This window comes from Pecten maximus, chromosome 10 (genome assembly GCF_902652985.1).
Source record: "Pecten maximus chromosome 10, xPecMax1.1, whole genome shotgun sequence".
NCBI lineage: Eukaryota > Metazoa > Mollusca > Bivalvia > Pectinida > Pectinidae > Pecten > Pecten maximus.
In genome coordinates this window covers 19,996,998-20,016,355 of record NC_047024.1, presented here as the reverse complement: position 1 = coordinate 20,016,355, position 19,358 = coordinate 19,996,998, and the positions used below count along the sequence as shown (strand labels likewise).

Below are 19,358 nucleotides of genomic sequence, written 5' to 3'. Positions count from 1 at the left end.
CAAGATGTAGTTCATTTTGTTCCTAAGTTGGTCTCAAAATTGGTACATGAACAAGAAGGTGCCAATCAAGAAGAACCAGTATGTCCGGGAAAGATCCTCCGTCTAATCATCCATGTTCCACAAGCATATAATAAGCTTTAAATCTTCAGTTTTACAATTTGAGAATGTCTGACATTTTGAGAATGTGTGATGGGCTAATTATGTGAAGCTTCCCTTGTCCTTCGTGTTGTAGTGGGTGCAACATCTCTTGGTGTTTCAGAACAAGAGTCCCAATGGGCCTGCATTGCTCACTTGGTATTCACTTCTTTGATGATTCTTTGCCTTCCAGTTAATTAAAAGAACATGATTCTATAGGCCTTACAGCTAAGTATAAGTTCTTTCAAATTTGACCCCTGTGACCATGAATAGGGTTCAATAAACTTTTTTATAGAAACTTTGTTGAGCATCATATCCGGAACCAACCAGCCAAACATCTTGATTCTAGGCCTTTTAGTTAATCTGAAGTTATTTAAGCGTTTGAACAAAATTGACCTCTAAAGATTTGAATATTATGAGAGAAAGGTTTTTTATTCTTGTCATCAAAGGAACTTGTCAGCCAAATTTCATGATTCAAGCCTTTTTTGCTTGTGAGAAGAAAGCATTTGAATTTTTTAACAAATTTTACCCATGAGCTTGAATATGAGTCCAGGTTAATTCTTTTCATATACTTTGTGGTGTTCAATCCCAGGAACTAACCAGTCAAATGTGATTTTAGGTCATTCAGTGTGTGAGAAGATGCTTGAATTTGACCCTTGTTACCTTGCATATGGTCAAGGTCATTTCTTTTTGCAAACTTTGTCGGGTCTTCATCCTTTGAACTCATCAGCCAAATATCACACCTCTACGCCTTTTAGATTACTGGTAATCAGAAGACATTGTACAAATGTTAATTTTTTTTTACCCCTGTGAATTTGAATATGGGTCAAAGGAATTTCTTCTTTGTGTATAGATATATTTTCCAAAGGAAAAAAAAAAATCAACTTAGCATATAAACTTTCAATAGCCAACGTTTGATTTTTCTTAAAAAATCTATAAAATCTATACACCATACACCATTTTAAAAGAATATTATTGTATTACCATTACATTATTAGTGCTGTACTACAAATCATTGAATAGTTGCATCTCAAGTATACAACATCTGATGTACTGTTGACAAGCGATTATCTTTTCTGTCAATCAATAATGCCAAAAGACAGGTGACTCAAAAAGAACCTACTTTTCTGGGAAATAGTGAACACTTTCAAGTTAATCCATCCAAATCCAAGAGAGCTGCCTTTAATTTTTTAAATCAGTTTCAAACTTGTACTTTCACAATTTGGAACATCGGAAAAATCCATTTGTCACTTCTCGAGAAACAGCAAAAACAGGTAATGTTTAAATGTATGGATAGAGAGCCAACAACTTGTTTACAAGTATGGATAGACGTCAAACCACTATCAAATGGCAACCTCATGACGATGTCAGGTTAAAAAAGAAAACAGTTCTTGTAATAAAATGTATGTTTTTATTCATTGAACATATTCTTACATGTTTCCTTTATCTGTATCAAGTATTCTGTATTTGCATAATAATTGTGAGGCTATATACATTAAAATTTCTCATGTGCACTTAACCATTATGATCCATGTAGGCAAATTCACCTTTTTGTAGTTTATAGAATGTAGGATTCCACTTTAGTTGTGGTGAAAAAACATCCTACTGCATGCAAGCAAACCACCCATCCATACAAATGGACTGTTTCATTTTTCACTTAAACAAAAGTTGAAAGAGAGAGAGAGAGAGAGACATGCAAGTAAAGGGGAAGTAACTCCTGAAAGCTAGGAAGAAAGCAATGTGGAATGTTTTGTAATGAAAAATAAATGGAAACTACAAAAGGTTGAACAACAATGTTTTAGGAAGCGCCATTTCTTAACAATATACCATAATTTTCAGTAAACCATAATAAAAATTCCTAAGCAAAAAACACTATGAAAATGCAATATTATTACACTTATATGAAGCCAAAATCATTGTTTGTTGAAGCTGAATTTCACCATTGATTTATTTATATGCTTTATTCACTAAATTCCACAGAACATTTCTAATAATGATAAGATTTCCAATAAAATACTCTGTTCATGGTAATGTATGCATGATTTAGTCCATGTCTCTAGCAGTGCTCTTATTGGGATGTAAGTTTCATTTCACTAGCAATTATAATCATGATATAATTGTTAAAGAAAATTACTAGGTATAACAATAATGTACAAACATACGCATAACTAAAACAAAACATGTTGTATTTCAATTCACCAAATATATTTGTGTGTCTTCGGAATCATAACACTGGTTTTGATATTGATTTCTTTAGAACAATGAAGGATTGTTTTCCTTGTGATTCTGCTGAACTGATAAGTTTGGACAGGGTACTTAATAAATTATTATTATGAGGATATCTTAGTTTTAACACAGCAGATTCGAGCAAATGATAACACTATGGTAATCAAATGTTTTTTTGGGTTTTTTGTCATGCTTATCAATACAAATTATTAAAGTTTGAAACTTTAATGAAGACTTTCAAATAATAATATTAATTTGTAGTCAAAAGCCTGATACCAAGAGAAAACTTTCTTTTAAGAATAATATTAACAATAATAAGGATAGGGAATTCAGGACAATCGTAGCGAGAGCACCAATCATAAATCATAAATGTAAGTGATACATGGTTCACATGGTCATTTTGACAAGCTACCTACAAGATATACAAAGTACAGTGACAGTACAGCCATATTAATCATAGGGGCTATTTTCTAGCGGAATTGCGCAAGAAATATTTCTAGAACAGAAAAACAAAACATACAATATTGAGAAAAAAAAATATGAAAGGAAGAAAAACATCTTTTTATTAAACTTCATTTGATTTATATTTCACTCATCTATCGTTTCGACTATTAATGTTATATCAAATATCCCCGAAAAATGTTCTTTAATCTAGGAGGGCGTCTGTGATGAAATCAGCGGTAACCAATTTAGTACATCTCGTGTTATTTGAACAAAAGCTATGACACACTTTAATTTGATAATTTCATTATGAAAGACAAAAAAATATTGAAACAAATTGTACAATTTAGTCAATCTTTATTTTGTGTCCCTGCTCAGCATCAAATTCTTTCCCTTAAATCTACCCCTCGAGTCATTCAGGACTGCAATATTGCTGAAAACATTAACAATGGCAGCACTGCAAGTTTCCAATCAAAATTCTATAAATTAACATTTGATGTACTAAAATACAAGTTACTATGGAAACAATGGCCATCTCCTTTTGCCAAAATATATTTCCAAACAACAACTAACTTTCAAGGTGAAAAGAGATATTTTAAGTACAGGAAATGACATAAATCAAGAAGTAAAGTTTGAAAATTTGAATAGAGTTTTTGAGAAAAGTATTAACCGACAAAAAAGGACTTGATACTGGCCGCAATGTTTGGTATTCTTGATACATATATAGATGTAGTATATATACATTGCGACATGAATATCGCCAAAAACCTTAAATAGCTATTACTGTTGATTACATTCAGATTCCTAAATACCTGTATATGTCAATCATAATATGTTAATGGCACATAAAAAATGTAGTTCAAAGTTCAACAGATTTCCAATGCTAAAAGTCATTAATTCTGTAGAGGTCAACTTTAAATCACGCTTTCTAATAACAGAAAAAAATTATAATTTTTTTTCCTCATAATTACGATAATTCAAATCCAGTCAATGATCATGGGGAATACTTTGAGACAACACAATGACTTCATACAAGAGTAACATAATAGCATACACATGATGGTTACACGAGAATACTGGTGACATAAAAACTGGGTCAAAGGTCAGGGCAAGTACATTGTACTTTTAAATCATGTTCACTGAAAGCATGCAATATTGTAATGCAGTGTAAATTACATAATGATTTTTTTTTTTTTTTTTAATTCGGTGAAATTTTTTTGACCATCAATGAAACATGGTTTGATATTTTATGCTATGGATTCAAGCAGTATTTCAAAACCAGTATCACAATCAGGTGATATAACACTAAGATTTCAAGACCAATCATAAAAAAAAATTCATATACATTTAAAGGAAATTTCTTCTAAACACAGGGTTTTGGCACCAATCCCTTACGCATGGTCCGTATACTACATGCTTTAATACATACATATGGATTATGGGTTTGGATATGGGCCAGGTCCCTGTGGTTCTAAACAATAATGAATCACTTAAATTAACAGACTCTAGTGCTTAAAGCCTGCAACAAATAACACTGTAACTTTGTACGATCTATATAAACTTTAACTACTATACATATATACCAGTAAAGGATAAGCATTTCAAAATCATACATTGCTCATGTACATGTAATGTACATGTAACACTGGAAAATCAGAACATATCGTAACAGCTGAACAGACGGAAAAGCCAAGGACTTTCAACTACACTGAAAGTCAAAGCAACGGCCTTTTAACCTACACTTCAGGACATGTTTAAATTTAGCATGTCATATGCATGCAAAAATAATATATTCATTGCAGGCTTTCCCTTGTACTCTGACAGAAATATGACTAGATCACTAGTCTCCCCAACTTCGCTAGCCAATGGTGTTTGAGACGGTACTCTCCTACTGTATATAACACACTTGGCAAGCGAAGTTGTAGTCCCCCAATATGCACAAAAACTGTACTCCATCCCAAAAATAGTGTAATATGCACATAAATAAATTAAATAAAGAAAAAATATATTACATAAGCACTCTTTAATATTCTGTATGCCTATAGCTAGCTAGAAAACTGTTTAAAATCTCATTGCTGATACCTGTTCATTTTCCTTCTTGCACTCTGAAGGCACTTTGGATGAACCATCAGGAAATCAATGAAGTGTATGGTATCACCCTCCCCAAAAAAATCCCAATTTCTAGTTACTCGGTACAAGGAAAACCTATGTTGGTTTAAAGACTGTAAAAGGATACAGAAGTTGTACTCAATATGGTAGCATGCTTGGTAAAAATACACAAAAAGTTTATACTGTGCTATGGTTGAGTTCAGTTTCTAACAATACAACTTGAATTGATACATCTACTGTATAAATTGTGCACTGATATTGATGTTAGTGGTGTGGTATTAGATTTTTAATGAAGAAATGAAACAGCCTAGTTTTTACACAATATAACTAGTAATTTTTCATTTCACTCATCATAAATGGTTCTAAAAACCATAAATTTGTATGCAAGCTGCCATTTTAACATTCAGCCATTCATTTTTTTAAAACGATATGCACTAAAAACGGATCATCTCAAATGTTCTTTTTAAGGATGTTCCCAATTCATTGTAATCTTACAATTTGAAGGTAGTTCTTGTTCCTTTAAAAAAATCAAGCATGTACAATGCATGCTTATTTTAACTACTTGCCTTTCACAATTAATCATTTTAATGACAGATTTTCCTAAATATTATTTTCCATGGCGCTTAAGATTTTAAGAAGTTATTTATCGAAAATCAGTCTAAGAATCACATTAAAATATCAAGGTGAGTATTAACATTGAAATATTGATTAAACATCTGTATCAGAAACTGATCAAAAGTCTCCTATACAATTTTTAATACTTTTGAATTCTTTAACACAGAATTAAACTATCCAAAATCTGCTTTTAATACCTGTAAGTGTTTTAAATAATATATACATCAGAATTGGTTTCCCTATAAAAATATCAAGGAATTCCTAGACCGTTTCTCCAGTTATTATACAAAGAAATATTTGTACATGTAGGTAATATTTTATGTTTGTATGGAATATGACATGAAGATAGCAACAGAAACCCAGGATCCATAGTAAGGACGTCACTAACAGCAGTGACTTGTAGAGGCAGCAATCTTTTACTTTGTTTTCCAAATACTAAATATTTTATTGGAAATACACCAAAAAAGAATGAAAATTGCACTAGAATTTAACATAAACAACTGAATACACAAAACCAACAATCTGCTAATGTATTTGGGTAGAGTAACACACGAATAACATAGACGCCCTCGATCATTACTCGGAGTTCAGAGCTGTGTTTACAAAAGCAACATAAATAATAATTCATCACAATAAACTTGCCTAGTTAACTAATTACTGGTAGGTACTATACTAAAAGTCTCAATTTTGAGTATTTCTTGTTTTTCAAAATGTTTTTCTAGATTTATCACTTATTTTTTAAGTCTCAGGTTCTCAGCTTTTAATTGACAACACTGAAAAGCTATTGTGATATACATGTTTCTTACCTTGAATTTGTTTAACAGGCCCAATAGGACTTCATGAGGTATATGTTTACACGGAAAAATATCAAAAATGGTTATTTTGAAATAAAATCCTGTTCAGAATATTAAATCATGCAGCAAGCAACTGTTTACTACTGTCAGCTTAACTCATGAAAGAATTCTTCTTTTTAGAGGATTAATGTAGTCTCGAAATAGAACTTTTAAGGGCAAAACCACCAAAGACATGAATTTCACATACCATTAGACAAGACATGCAGATTATAAAAAGGCCAACATGTTAGTTATTCAAAACTTGATTTAGTAAAAGGAAAGGAATTATTTGTAACCAACTAAACAAAGCAAAAATCTAATATTTCAGTGTTTGCATTTCTTTTCTATCATTCTGGTGTTTTTTTTAAGTAGAGATACTTATTAAATACTTCAAATAAAAATAATTTTAATACCACTGAAAAACTATTTGTGAAATGTTTGGGTCTGGAAGTTGAAATGGGACCAGATGTTGAATACTTTGTAGCATATACATGTACTTTGAAACTAGACCACAACGTAGCACATAATCTTAATTTGAACCACAAGAAATACATTTTAAGGAGGATTTAGAAAGTTTCAAAGGATTATTACAGAAATGTGTAATTTTGAATGAAATTTAGGATTGCCATTCTGGTTTTCCTCTTCCAGAATCTTTCTGTACCCAAAATCATACCAGGTAATAATTTTAGAAATACCTTATTTAGCAATCTTGAAATAAGTCAATATATTCTTCACCTGAAATATTACAAAATAACTTTAAAAGTATCCCTAAATGACGAAGAATTAAAAAAACAAACTTTTAATACCAATATGATTGATCTGAAATATTCTACTTAGAAGACACCACTACAATTACACTATAGACGATCACAAGCCCAACATACATTTTGAGTAAGCGTTAATGAAAATGAAAGACTTTATGTGACATACAAATTGATAATTATAGACATTACCTAACCTAAATTCTATTATTTAAAAAAAAAAAGTTATTTTATAGTTTACAGCACAGTAGTGCGTTGTTTCCTATGTTTAATGAACTACGGGTATACAGTACAATCCTTATTCTTCAAACACATAATTAGTTAATATATACATCATCAAAACAGTCTCACAGAAGACTGGTACTCAACATGAGCCAAGATCTCTGACTTACTAATTTATAACTAAATGTATAAAATACAACGTAGGAGTAAGCACCAAGATTGTATTAATCTCGAAGCCTGGAACACAATTACCACTTTACCGAGAGCAACCTAAATGCCACGAAAGAAATCAACAGACTGGGATATGCCAGCGAAGAAATTAATGAACAGGGATGAATTGTTTACAAACACAAGGACAGGACAAACCAAAATATCATTTTAACAGATGCATACTTTGTGATCAGCACTAGAATGCAGGTACCACACTTCACAAGTAATTTAAACATTCCTTTTAATTTGTTTGTATTACTTTCTCTGAACAGTCATGTCATCTTTTTTTCTGCAAAATTTCCAAAATATTTTATATAAATCACTTCTCTCAAGCTAGAGAAATTAGTATGTGAAATATTTTTGTTACACAACTGACAACAGAAATTTTTTAGGTGGGTGATTCAAGACAGGAAACTTACTTCGATATCCCTATCAGAACGGACAAGGGCTGCTTATACCCGCCCTAAACCGTTAGACCTGCTGGACCAAAGTTGTTTGTTTATAAATAATGACAGATCTGGTGATTTAAGGTTACTTTCAGATGAGCCTTGATAAAAACTTTTCAAGGCCTGTATCAACAACCGCAGTTTGGCCATGATTTAAGCATGTAATATTACATTTGAATAAACGGATGGGACCAAGTTGGTGACACTTCAGCTGCAGGTTGACAAGGCTGTTGCCCCTTTGGCTTGACAGTGGCTGTTGCACTTTTGTCTTGACAGTGTTCAGTTGCTGGATATAAGTGGTAAGCTGTCGTGTATTATGGATGGAAGGTACCAGTTTATATAACTATCTTAACAAAAGCTTGTACACTGTATTTGTATTTCCAAATGGAAACTCTCTTAAAATAACAATAAAAATATACCCACATTAACAAAAAGTCTGATTAAAAAATCCAATCTCACTCTCTATTATTGCCAATGCAATAGATTCTCTCTCGTTCTCACATACACTTACTCTCTCATGCACAAGCATTGCTACTAGAGGTAACAGCCAGCCACATTCATCAAAAAGTGCCAGTTCTCCAGAACAGAAAAATAGAAAAAAAAATCTAGACTTGTATGTATACACATTCATAGTAATGAGAAGTATAATGTAGGTACAGTAGCGTTCCTTAATATTTATGGTGACGACTTCTACTCTTTAATTGTCACATTGAGCTTACACCAATAGCAATATACATCATGTATGCCTCGTATTCTCTCCGATGTTCTACAAAGTCTGGTGGCTTTAACACCTCTTGTGTCACATTATGTGTCCACTGCTTAACTCTCGGACTCCTGCTTGCCAAGACAATACGCCACTTTTTATTAATAATCAGATTCTACCGGCAAAGTAGACACCACACTGCTCGTATCTCTTTTTTTCATGAATATCGTAATAAAAGCATTTTTGTACTAAAAATGTTTCCTTGGGATGCAGCACTCCTAGGTCACGACTTGTGGTTGGATTTGAGCCACAATAGCCCCTCATACAGTCCTTCACCTGTAGTGGCACACGAAGGCTGTACATACCAGTTCCTGTCTCGCATCCGTGTTAGTCCTAGTTTCTCCTGTATCTCGTGGGGTCTCATCGCTAACAAAAACATAAATGTGTTTGTTATGTAAGTTGTAACACAGTTTATACATAGTAATAACCTATGCATACATAGTTAAGGGCTTTTCCATTAAAACATCTACCCCACCCCAGGACTCCAGGTTTGGTTAAGGGGTACCGCCTATAGAATTTATTTGATAGAAGTAATAGGCGGGCAATCTAACCATGTATAGTGATTTATTGTGAAGTCCTGGGGTCAGGTGGATATTTCAATGGAATAGCCCTAATAATCTTTGCTTACAGGAAATGAACTTTGTTATAATTTTAAAATTTCTTTATTCTATTTATATTTCAATAACAAACCAACATGTTGCAGTTTCATTTTCATGAATATAATATATCATTTTTACATTAGCTTTATCTTTGATAGCCAAATAAATATTCTGTACAATATTTAAACAGTACTGTGTATCAAAGCAAGCTCATACTTACCATCAGGTAAATCTTGTTTATTAGCAAATACTAGTATTATAGCTTCTTTCATTTCCCTGTCATTTATAATCTTGTGCAGTTCCTGGCGAGCTTCATCCACTCGGTCACGGTCGGCACAATCCACTACAAATATCAGACCCTGGGTACCAGCGTAGTAGTGACGCCATAACGGTCGTATTTTGTCTTGACCCCCCACATCCTACCAACAAAAAAAAGAAGGAAATATTAGAATATTTGGGAAAGTAATATTTTTAAACCATTAATATGTTTTAAACCACCATCCTAACTGTTTACCAACACCATTGACAGATATCTGTAACTGGCAGTAATTATGTTACCGTCCATAGCTGGGTATACATGTTAACTTAAATGGCTCAGAAGTAATACAGATAATTTATTCACAGGATTAACGGGAATATCCATCCCCCTTCCCTTCCCTTTACCAATGCATTCAATACCTGTAAAATTGTACAGGTATTTCAACTAGTGTAAAAGTAACTGAAGAAAAACAGCAAAGTCACGAAAACCGGTCATTAAATGAAGATTAGCTTCCAAATACATAATTTCATATCAACAATTTCCATTTAATTCCAAACTAATGAAGTGACAACAGTACAAATACTACATAGTTTCAAATTTTCAATGTTTGCTAGTTTATAGATGACGTTGGATCAATGCGGTCTTATTATATATACAAGTCCAATGTTTGTCATTCATGTAACTGAGGTCATTACCTGAAGCAACTTTCCCTGATGATCGTTTTAATACTAGTTGATAAGAGTTGTAATTATGGATCTAATTGGGCCTATTTTGTATTTAATTAGACTTGATATGTTACCGAGGTATTAAGTGGATGACGTGGATACAACATTTAGGTCTGTTTAGTTTACAAAGCATACACTGTAAAACACTTAACCAGGCTGAATCACGTACTACTTATAATATGTGTATTAATACCGGTACTTGAATCACACATGACATCATGTAGGTGTGTTTAGAATTACATCTCACAACGGCACATCATCACAGGCAGTTTGTGTATATATACACGTACACTGGTCAATGTTCATGATTACAATAACTTTTTAAGTCAGTGGCATTCAATGTATTCTAATTTATTCACCAGTGTGTTAATTATGAGCAAGCTGTAACCAGATCCCCAAACATAAATTAATATTAATGTAATTAAAAAATGGTTTACTTTATGAATGCAATTGCACTTCATGACATTTATATGTGCTGTGTATGTATGACACATCAAATTGTGGTGTGTAGCTGGAACTGGTTAGAAAAGAATGATTCATTTATATGCATACAAAAATTTACAGTGCATTATTACAGTCAAATTTCGAGTCATGGCTAATACAGCTGACAATTTGGGATTCAAATTATTAAGGGTGTTTTCAAAGTATTTTGTTTTTACACTAATTCAGGGCAAAATCTTCATATTAAACACACTTGGTTATAAGTTAGGACACAGGTGCCTGACTCGTTTTATAAAATAATAACATATAAGAGTACACCTGTGGTTAGGACCATCCATTTCAGCATGAAAATTTTAATTAAAAGTGATTTTTAAGAGATTTTTTTCCTTTTGTAAAAGTAAGCCTCGTCATACTCCAAGCTGTTTCTCTATTTGTGTTTGGTGTTGTATGCCACCAAGAAAAACACCCAATTTAACGATAACCTGGATTAAACTGGGGTATCGCATACTCAGACAAAACATAAATTTGTTTTGCCACCTAAAGCAGCATTTGTACATGTAAGACCAGTAAATGATAAACAGTTCAGTATTTAAAAATAGCACATCAAAAATTGACAAATGCTGAAAGATGGCAAGCTGCTGCTGCTGCACGTTTAAATGTCAGCCATTCTGCTATTTCTTGGTTGATGCAGCGTCTGAACCAAACTAGGCATGTTGACATGCTTCTGGCAGACCTCAACAGACTACAGATAGAGAAGGCAAGAGTTCTGTACATGTGTAGACACAATAGTTGAGCTTCATTCACCACTGCCAACAGGCTCAGAGGATAGTGGAATGTCAATGTTTGCATTTGCCCCTGTACCGTCAACAGACATTTGAATGTTAGGCGATTTCGCTCTAGCCGACAGTAAAATGTCCCCTGTTGACTGGAAAGCACAAACAAGCAAGACTAAAATGGGCATGTGATCACCAGACATGGAATATTAGGTTTTGTCGAAGTGTCAACTGGTCTGATCAAAACTGCCTTTTACCTAGTCAGACAGATGGCAGGTTCCAGGTTTGGAGATTTAGAAATACAGCATACCAATTGCAGAAAATAACATTATTGCCATTTGGTTAGATTTGGTTTATTTTGTTTAACATCCTATTAACAGCCAGGGTAATTTAAGGACGTGCCTGGTTTTGGAGGTGGATGAAAGCCAGAGTAACATTATGGCCACAACAGCATTGGTGGTGGCAGTACAGTCTGCTTGCGGATGCTTTTCTCTAAAGGGGATGCTTTTCTCTAAAATGTAAGCTTTGTCTGCTTTTTATCCTTGATGGACATTAAATGTGCAGAAGTACTGTGATTAGGTTCTTTGAGCTTTAATTGTTTACATCCATTGGCATATATATAGGCCTATTCTAATGGATGACTATGCCAATCACCCATAGCCTGCCTAGAGCAATACTATCTTCAGCAAGAAGTAATGGAGATGCTCCCCATCCATGACCTGCAATATCACCAGACATGAACCTAATTGAGCATTGTGTCAGATATAGTGTCTCTGACAATATTTCAATACATGGGATCCAAAATTCCAAACTGCAGAATTGCAGGTTGCATTGATTTAGGAGTGGCAGAGGTTTCCTCAGAACAAGCTTCGACATCTATGGTAGGAGACAACGGGCATGTTCAAATTGTACCAGAAATGTGGTGGTTATATATACCCGATATTAACATTTTCATACCAAATAGAACTTGTTGATTAGTATATCTTCTGTATCAAGTAATGGTTTTTGTGGTTTTATGATGTTTCTGTTAATAAGAGGCAGTGAAAGTCAATTTTTTCTAGACTTTGGTATTGTCTTTTTGAACACGCCTTTTTAAAAATGATACAGCACTTCAGGTTTTGTAGATTTCTTTTCCTTTTCGACTGTGTATATTTTTTGTTAGATGTCTAAAAATACATTTCTATATATCCTGTTGAGTTGTCAATGAATAGTTTCTAAAATATAGCAAACAAAAGATTTTAAGTGGTTCTTAACTTTTTGCCAAGTGTATAATTTGTCAGTCTTCTTAAATTCTCCTTTGTTGAATATATAAACATTCTCAAATGTTAACAGAAAATTGTACAATTTTGTTTGGTTTAAACTTTAAGTAGGGCCCCCCTGTGTGCAAGATATGCATGCATCTGTTGTTTGTGTGTTCTATGGGAATTTGTTGTATATTCGTGGTTGTCTCTATGACAGATGCCGGCTTTATAGTTCTACCTCATGCATACTGTCAAAGACTCCCAGTAGGACAACCTGCCCAGTCACATTATATCGACAATGGGCAAACTAGTCATCCCTTCCAAAAGGCAAGAGTCGTAGTAACTACTATTTTTAGAGACTCTGGTATGTCACAGCCAGGGGACAGAACCCAAAGCCTTCCTCACAGGACTGAACGCTCACCAAAAGACACCAGGAGTGTCAATAAGAAAGTTGTGTATAATGAAAAGAAAAGATTCCAAATTTAGTTGCCCCATAAAATCATGAAATGGACAGCATGTACAATTCTGATGTCCTACGACGGACAACACCATACTTTCTTGTCGAATTCAGACAGACATAGAAAAAGTATACAAATTTTGTATTATTCTTAGTGCATGCACACTGTACGCACAATAGAAGGAAAGAAATTAAAAGAAATAACCTGAATCAACACTAGTTGTTTTCCATAGTTCGCTATGATGGTCAATTTTTAATACTAGTTGTTTTCCATAGTTCGCTATGATGGTCAATTTTTAATACTAACTGTGACTCCCAGCATAAACATCATTATATTCTTAGGAAATTCATTTGTCCAAGTTTTTTTCTTTCAAGGCTGGGACACCTCATTTTTTTTTTTCAATTTTTTTTTTATTTTGTCGTATTTTAAACGCAAGTTTGACCTTATAATCTGATGTAAGTTAAAAATATATGAATCAACAGGGTAAAGGGTCCAAGCTCTCACTAGATTGAAAATCATCTTTAATTAGCTATCACATATAAAGACAAAGGATAAAGAAGGAAAAGAAGATACATCTATAAATAGAGATAGGTAAAATCAGTAAGTCCTGCAAACTTTGTTTGAAGGGACTTAAAAATTCTACGAACGTTATAGATATGATTATATTTTTTTGTCTACTGACTAGGGCTGTCATCGATTCATCGTTAAAAATACCTTACAGCATCACCAAGTTGTCTGTTGCATAACAAATTTCCAAATTTAGACGAATCCATCTGAATCTAACATTACGTGATCTGTGCTACAAAGTTGGAAATGGAGAATATACCTTGGGCTCTTTTTTTTTTATCATATTGGGATCAGCTCTTTTCCTTTATTTCAGGAAGCAAAGGAACTTATTGGGAAGCAAGTTTTCAAACATACATAACAAATTTCGGAAACAATGCATTCACAAATAGGCATGTATTTGTCAATTTCAATTGCGACTGAGATCCATAACTAAAACTACAGAACGTTCCCAGAAAAAGCTCAGACTTTTCTCCTTTTCTCCATGTAAAGGTCAACACAGATTTTAAAATATTTTGAGTCATTCAATTTACTGGTAAAATGATGAAACATCACACCAGTGTTATATATTTTATCACTCGTAACTATGTTGAGAATTTGAGAGAAGATGCATCATGTTTTCATATCTAGATTTCGATGACACATTGACAGCCCTACAAGATCCAAAAATACTTACCCAAACACAGAATTTGACATTATTAAACCTTACAGTCTCCACATTAAAGCCGACAGTTGGTATAGTTGTTACATTCGAATCTAATTTTAACTTATATAAAACAGCTGAAAACGGGTTAAGGATGACAATACATCACGCTAAGATATATATATAATATATATAAATACTTGTATGTAATTGGTATAAGTCCTGATTAATTATATTATTTTCTTTTTACTTACATCATTGGTGGTATAAGGACACCCTTATAATATCATTAATCTATAACTGGTATTATTTAAAGAGAAATTTACACCTGTAGTGTGATGTTTCATCATTTTTTTTAAGATACCCATTGACAATAATTTCAATATGTTAGAATTTTTCCTGTCTACACACTTGGGTTATTGCAAATTGTAAATTCCATAAATCTTGAAAAAATAAAATTGGGTATTTTTTATGCAAGGACACAAAACCCAGCTATCTATGCTGTTGGTGTGCCCAAATTTTCTGAATAACTTTGCACCTTTGCTGCACAAATAATGTGCAATTTCCACATAGTCACAATTTCCCAAAATGTCCAGGAAAAACACTACATGTTGTATGTATTGCAATATTTTCGTGTCCATACACGATTTTTCAAACTGATGAAAGCTGTACTACAAACTAAAAACACCTACCCATACAGAAAACTTGACATTTTTATAGGCTACAGTCTCCACGTTAAAGCCCACTGTTGGTATAGTCGTTACATTCTGACCTAATTTAATTTTATATAAAACAGCTGAAAACAAGTTAAGGATGACAATACATCACACTCAGAAAAACACAAAAAAAAACACAAAAAAAAAAATGGTGCCATAATCAAAATCAGGGTTAAAAGTAAAAAAAAAGCATAAAGTGTAAATGTATATAAATATAAAACGTACAGTATAACTTGTCAAAACCAGATCCCTGTTTATTCGGACTGTATTGTTTGGTTCCAACATTTTCTCTCTAGAATCTTTTTTTTTTATTTCTCACTTGTAAATAAAAACATCCAAATCATGAAACCACTTTTTCGGTCAGCAAAAACAGAAATCACTGAAAAGTAACTTTTCTTTGAAAGTAAATTTTCTTTGTTTTAAATTTTAGTCAAAACCATTTTTTTTTCAGATGTTGAACATTACCAATCTCAATAAATCAGACACCTGTGTAAACAGACAAAATAAGCTGGTCTCGATGACGTCCAGTTTAGACAGGTTATACTGTATAGCGTATTGTATAAATATATGGTAAAAATATCAATTGTTAATTTTGTTTCTTAACTTTTAGGACTTTATTACTATATTATATACCGTACGAGGCCTGCACTGCTCACTTGATTCATTGAATAGCTTCAGTTACCTTTAAAGCGAGTCAAAGACACCTTCCACTAAATTAGACTTAAACTTCAGAGGGCTTCTTTCCAACATTCTATTGTGTACTTGAAAAAAAAAACTGAATGTAACGGTCATTTAAAGATGACACATCAAAAAGAAGCTCCCATCAGATATCTCTCCTTAAACAAATATCGCACATGTATATATATATATATATATATAAACCTATTCAGAGAGAAAAGTATACACATATGGTTGCCTGCCTTAACCAATTTCCTCTAAAATGTTGACAAGGTCATTTTGTGGGTTATGTAATCTTCACAAACTAATGGACAGGAAATATTAGCCCTGTAAAATTACCAATTCTGACCTCACTCAATATCCCCGATTGGTTATATAAGAGCTCCTGTGAGATTTGTGTGTATCGTTAGTAGTCATACCATGCTTTGTTAATTAGTAGAGGGACAAAGTGACATTGGATACTGTATTGTGTTGTAGCAGCTATTGTTACAGATAGAGACTGTTTTCAACTCAAGAGGCCCTCAAAAGTGCCGATAAACAAACTATTACTGTTTGGATCAAGTTCATATATATCATATATTGACTAGTTTGGATAGCTGATCAAATCTGATGATGAAGGAACCCCTCAATCTACTTAGTTTTAGTCCACCATCTTGTCAAGACTCTAAATTGACAAAATATCAAAATTACACCATCATGCCAAAAACCACAAGGGTTGATAAATCTTTAGGTAGCATAAACCATAATACTGGATAATGCGCCCCTCCCCCACCTACAAAAACCAGCCCTGAATGCAAGTGAAATTGTCTCAGTCTTTGACATGCCACTGAAGTGTAAACAAACATGGATTTTTTCCCAGTTAATTTTTTTTAATTACAGTAACACAAATATATATACATTGCTATCCGATGGGAAGTTCTTCAGAAGTTTTAACCAAGTTTCACCATGAAACATGTACAGCACGTTTTTCAAAACATTTAAGATGTTCTAACACTGACATTGTAAAATTTGTTAATGCCAAGAACGAATTCTATGTCCCTTTACCTCTTCATTAGTTTTTTGGTTAGTTTTTTTAATTAAATTGTACACATTTCATTTTTTGTGACCTTGAGGGGTACAAAACGATTAACTTAAACTCAATGAATGTGATAGTTTGCTTCTAGCTGTTATTCAAAATGGGTTGTCTATTGATCTATGGCGACATCAGACGGATGGACACAGATGAAGCACCATGGCATAATTAAGCTCGCTTACCCTTTGGGCAAACAAACTCAAAACTGTACTTGTAGTACCATGATTATATCATAATTTCATCACAGAATTTAACTCATCTTCATACTCTTATGAAGCATGTTTAAACTCCAATACTTTCATTTTTCAGAAAACCTCATCACCAATCCTGTTATAATGACAGCTTATGTTATGAAGGATACTAGTTTTTCCTGCTGCATCTAGACCCAGCATCAATATCCTCATTTCCTTATTGCCAAAGACCTTTGACATTAGCTTCCCCATCTTGATTTCTTATCTGAAAAACAACCAACATGTTTTATGTATTTTTAATTTGTCATACTGATTTATTAACACAATCATATGGAGATTTATAGTTGTTTTTATTCACTAACTAGTGTGGGATGGGGCACTGCGATGGAAATCTTTCTGAGTAAACTGTAATTTGGGGAAATTGACTTAAAATTGAAATAATTTCAAAATATTCAAAGAATGGGGAACATTTTTCAATATCTATCTAAACAACCTGGATTTGATTACAATAATTATTGCTTCCATTAATCTTGCTGCACCATTAAAAGGACATAAACAGGTAAACATAACCAAATACAAGCAAGTCAGGCTATGTTCTGGCTCATTCTGAAAAGCTTCAGCAAATATGAAGGGTCAGTTTGACAATTTATGCATGTGGATTTCTCATAAGGGATGTAGGACTTTATACCATATCATTTTTTAACTTTGAAGTGAACCCATGGTCCCCCAATTTTCTTTATATTATTGATGGGGGGTGCCCCTGAGGTTGGGACACTGGACCGATCAAAATATGACCAACAGCGAAATTGTTGAACCTTAATTTACCAAATCAGGATGTCTGATCCATGGAATTGTACATGTAAACAGACACCTACAACTAAACTTAACATTAGGTTGATATGCCATAGAAGCAGCAAATAGACTTTGATATATTGAACCAGATTTATATAAATCTTTTTTTTGTATAACTTGTCTAATGGATAGGATGGGTCTGATTAATGGTGGATCAAATATATCTTGTGATGATGTCATGACACATTCGCTACTGTAGGTGAAATAAAACATGCATTTAAAAAACAAATTATGGCTAAAGTAAGGGTAACACTGTGACGCTGAAAACCGTTAAGTCCTGGCGGTAAAGGTGGCATGTTCAAGCATATATGTAAAATATTTTTGAAAACGTATACCGGGACTGACGACTGCCTAGGCTAGTAGTCACCATTTGACATAAATGGGTGTAGGCCAGAATGTCACTTGTCGACAGACAATTGTACTGGCTTGTTGTTTCACGAATGATACGCAGAATACTGAATTACAGAATATGTGAACAGTTTCCTAACGCGACAATCAGACATATCTATTTAAATATGCACGATATCAAATTTCAAAAGCCAAACTAAAAGCGGAAGCTACGAGATAAGTCGAGCTGTGATTTGAACGTTTTGTTATTTTTGTGATCACACCTACCTGGTATACACGTAAAGTTACGGATATCTATGGGCCTAATGGTGGCTCAACCTTGAGATTAGGATCAAACAGTGACCTAGTTATTCATGAGCACAAATTACACGTCTTATAAAATAACATATGATGAAAATACAGCAGGTGCATATCTATTCGGATCCATCTCTCATTTTTGCAGCTATGGCGTGAATGACCTCGATGATATTCCGCAAAATGGCGGACAAAAGTAGTGCCGATAAACCGATTGTTATAGTATAATTGCTCGTGTAGGAATAACTTCCAAAATATAGATTTTAGACACAAAAATAAAATTGGAATTCTATTTTCTTGTTATAATTCAAAATAAAGTTAAGCAATGAAACCTAAAAATATTGCGGAAGAATACGCAGTAGCTGAACCGGTCTGCATTAAAATCTCGCGAGATTTCGGTAACAAATCAGCGGCTATTTTGAACCAATTTTTAGCCAGAGGCAACTTTGAAGTGCCTTTAGGCGATTAACTGATTTTAGTCTGCGGTTTATAGGTGCACGTACTTACATTGTATGTCGCTAACTTTGCTTAAAAGCAGAACAAACCGTACTTTTTGTCATTTTTCTTAATATAAGCTTTTAACTTTTCTTAAATAGGTCTAGATCTAGCTAAATCTAGAAAATCAAATTAAAAAAAAACCGTCTCGTATTCGACCTGTTACCAAGCGAATTTGCCCATATATATTTCTTTTCCACATACAGTATCGTCACATATTAGTGTAGTATACCCTGGAGCGTTTCATT

At 33.3% G+C, this 19,358-nt stretch overlaps 1 protein-coding gene across 1 annotated transcript; it reads right to left on the bottom strand.

Moving 5' to 3' along the window:
• Positions 1-1,526: 1,526 nt before the first annotated feature.
• Positions 1,527-18,794, bottom strand: LOC117335740 (ADP-ribosylation factor 6). The gene is made up of 5 exons (XM_033895917.1): positions 18,589-18,794; positions 17,292-17,386; positions 15,157-15,260; positions 9,581-9,779; positions 1,527-9,127 (listed from the first exon to the last, which is right to left on the bottom strand). The coding sequence occupies exons 2-5, from the start codon at positions 17,371-17,373 to the stop codon at positions 8,985-8,987; spliced, it is 528 nt and encodes a 175-aa protein (XP_033751808.1). The 5' UTR covers positions 17,374-17,386; positions 18,589-18,794; the 3' UTR covers positions 1,527-8,984.
• Positions 18,795-19,358: the final 564 nt, after the last annotated feature.

What these genes read in the sequence shown, in the direction of transcription:
- LOC117335740 (XM_033895917.1), bottom strand. Translation starts at nt 17,373, where the DNA reads ATGGGGAAGCTAATGTCAAAGGTCTTTGGCAATAAGGAAATGAGGATA. An exon ending in AGATGCAGCAGGAAAAACTA is followed by an intron (nt 15,261 to 17,291) that starts GTATCCTTCATA and finishes ACTTGTTTTCAG; the next exon opens with CTGTTTTATATAAAATTAAA. An exon ending in TAAACAAGATTTACCTGATG is followed by an intron (nt 9,128 to 9,580) that starts GTAAGTATGAGC and finishes TGTTTTTGTTAG; the next exon opens with CGATGAGACCCCACGAGATA.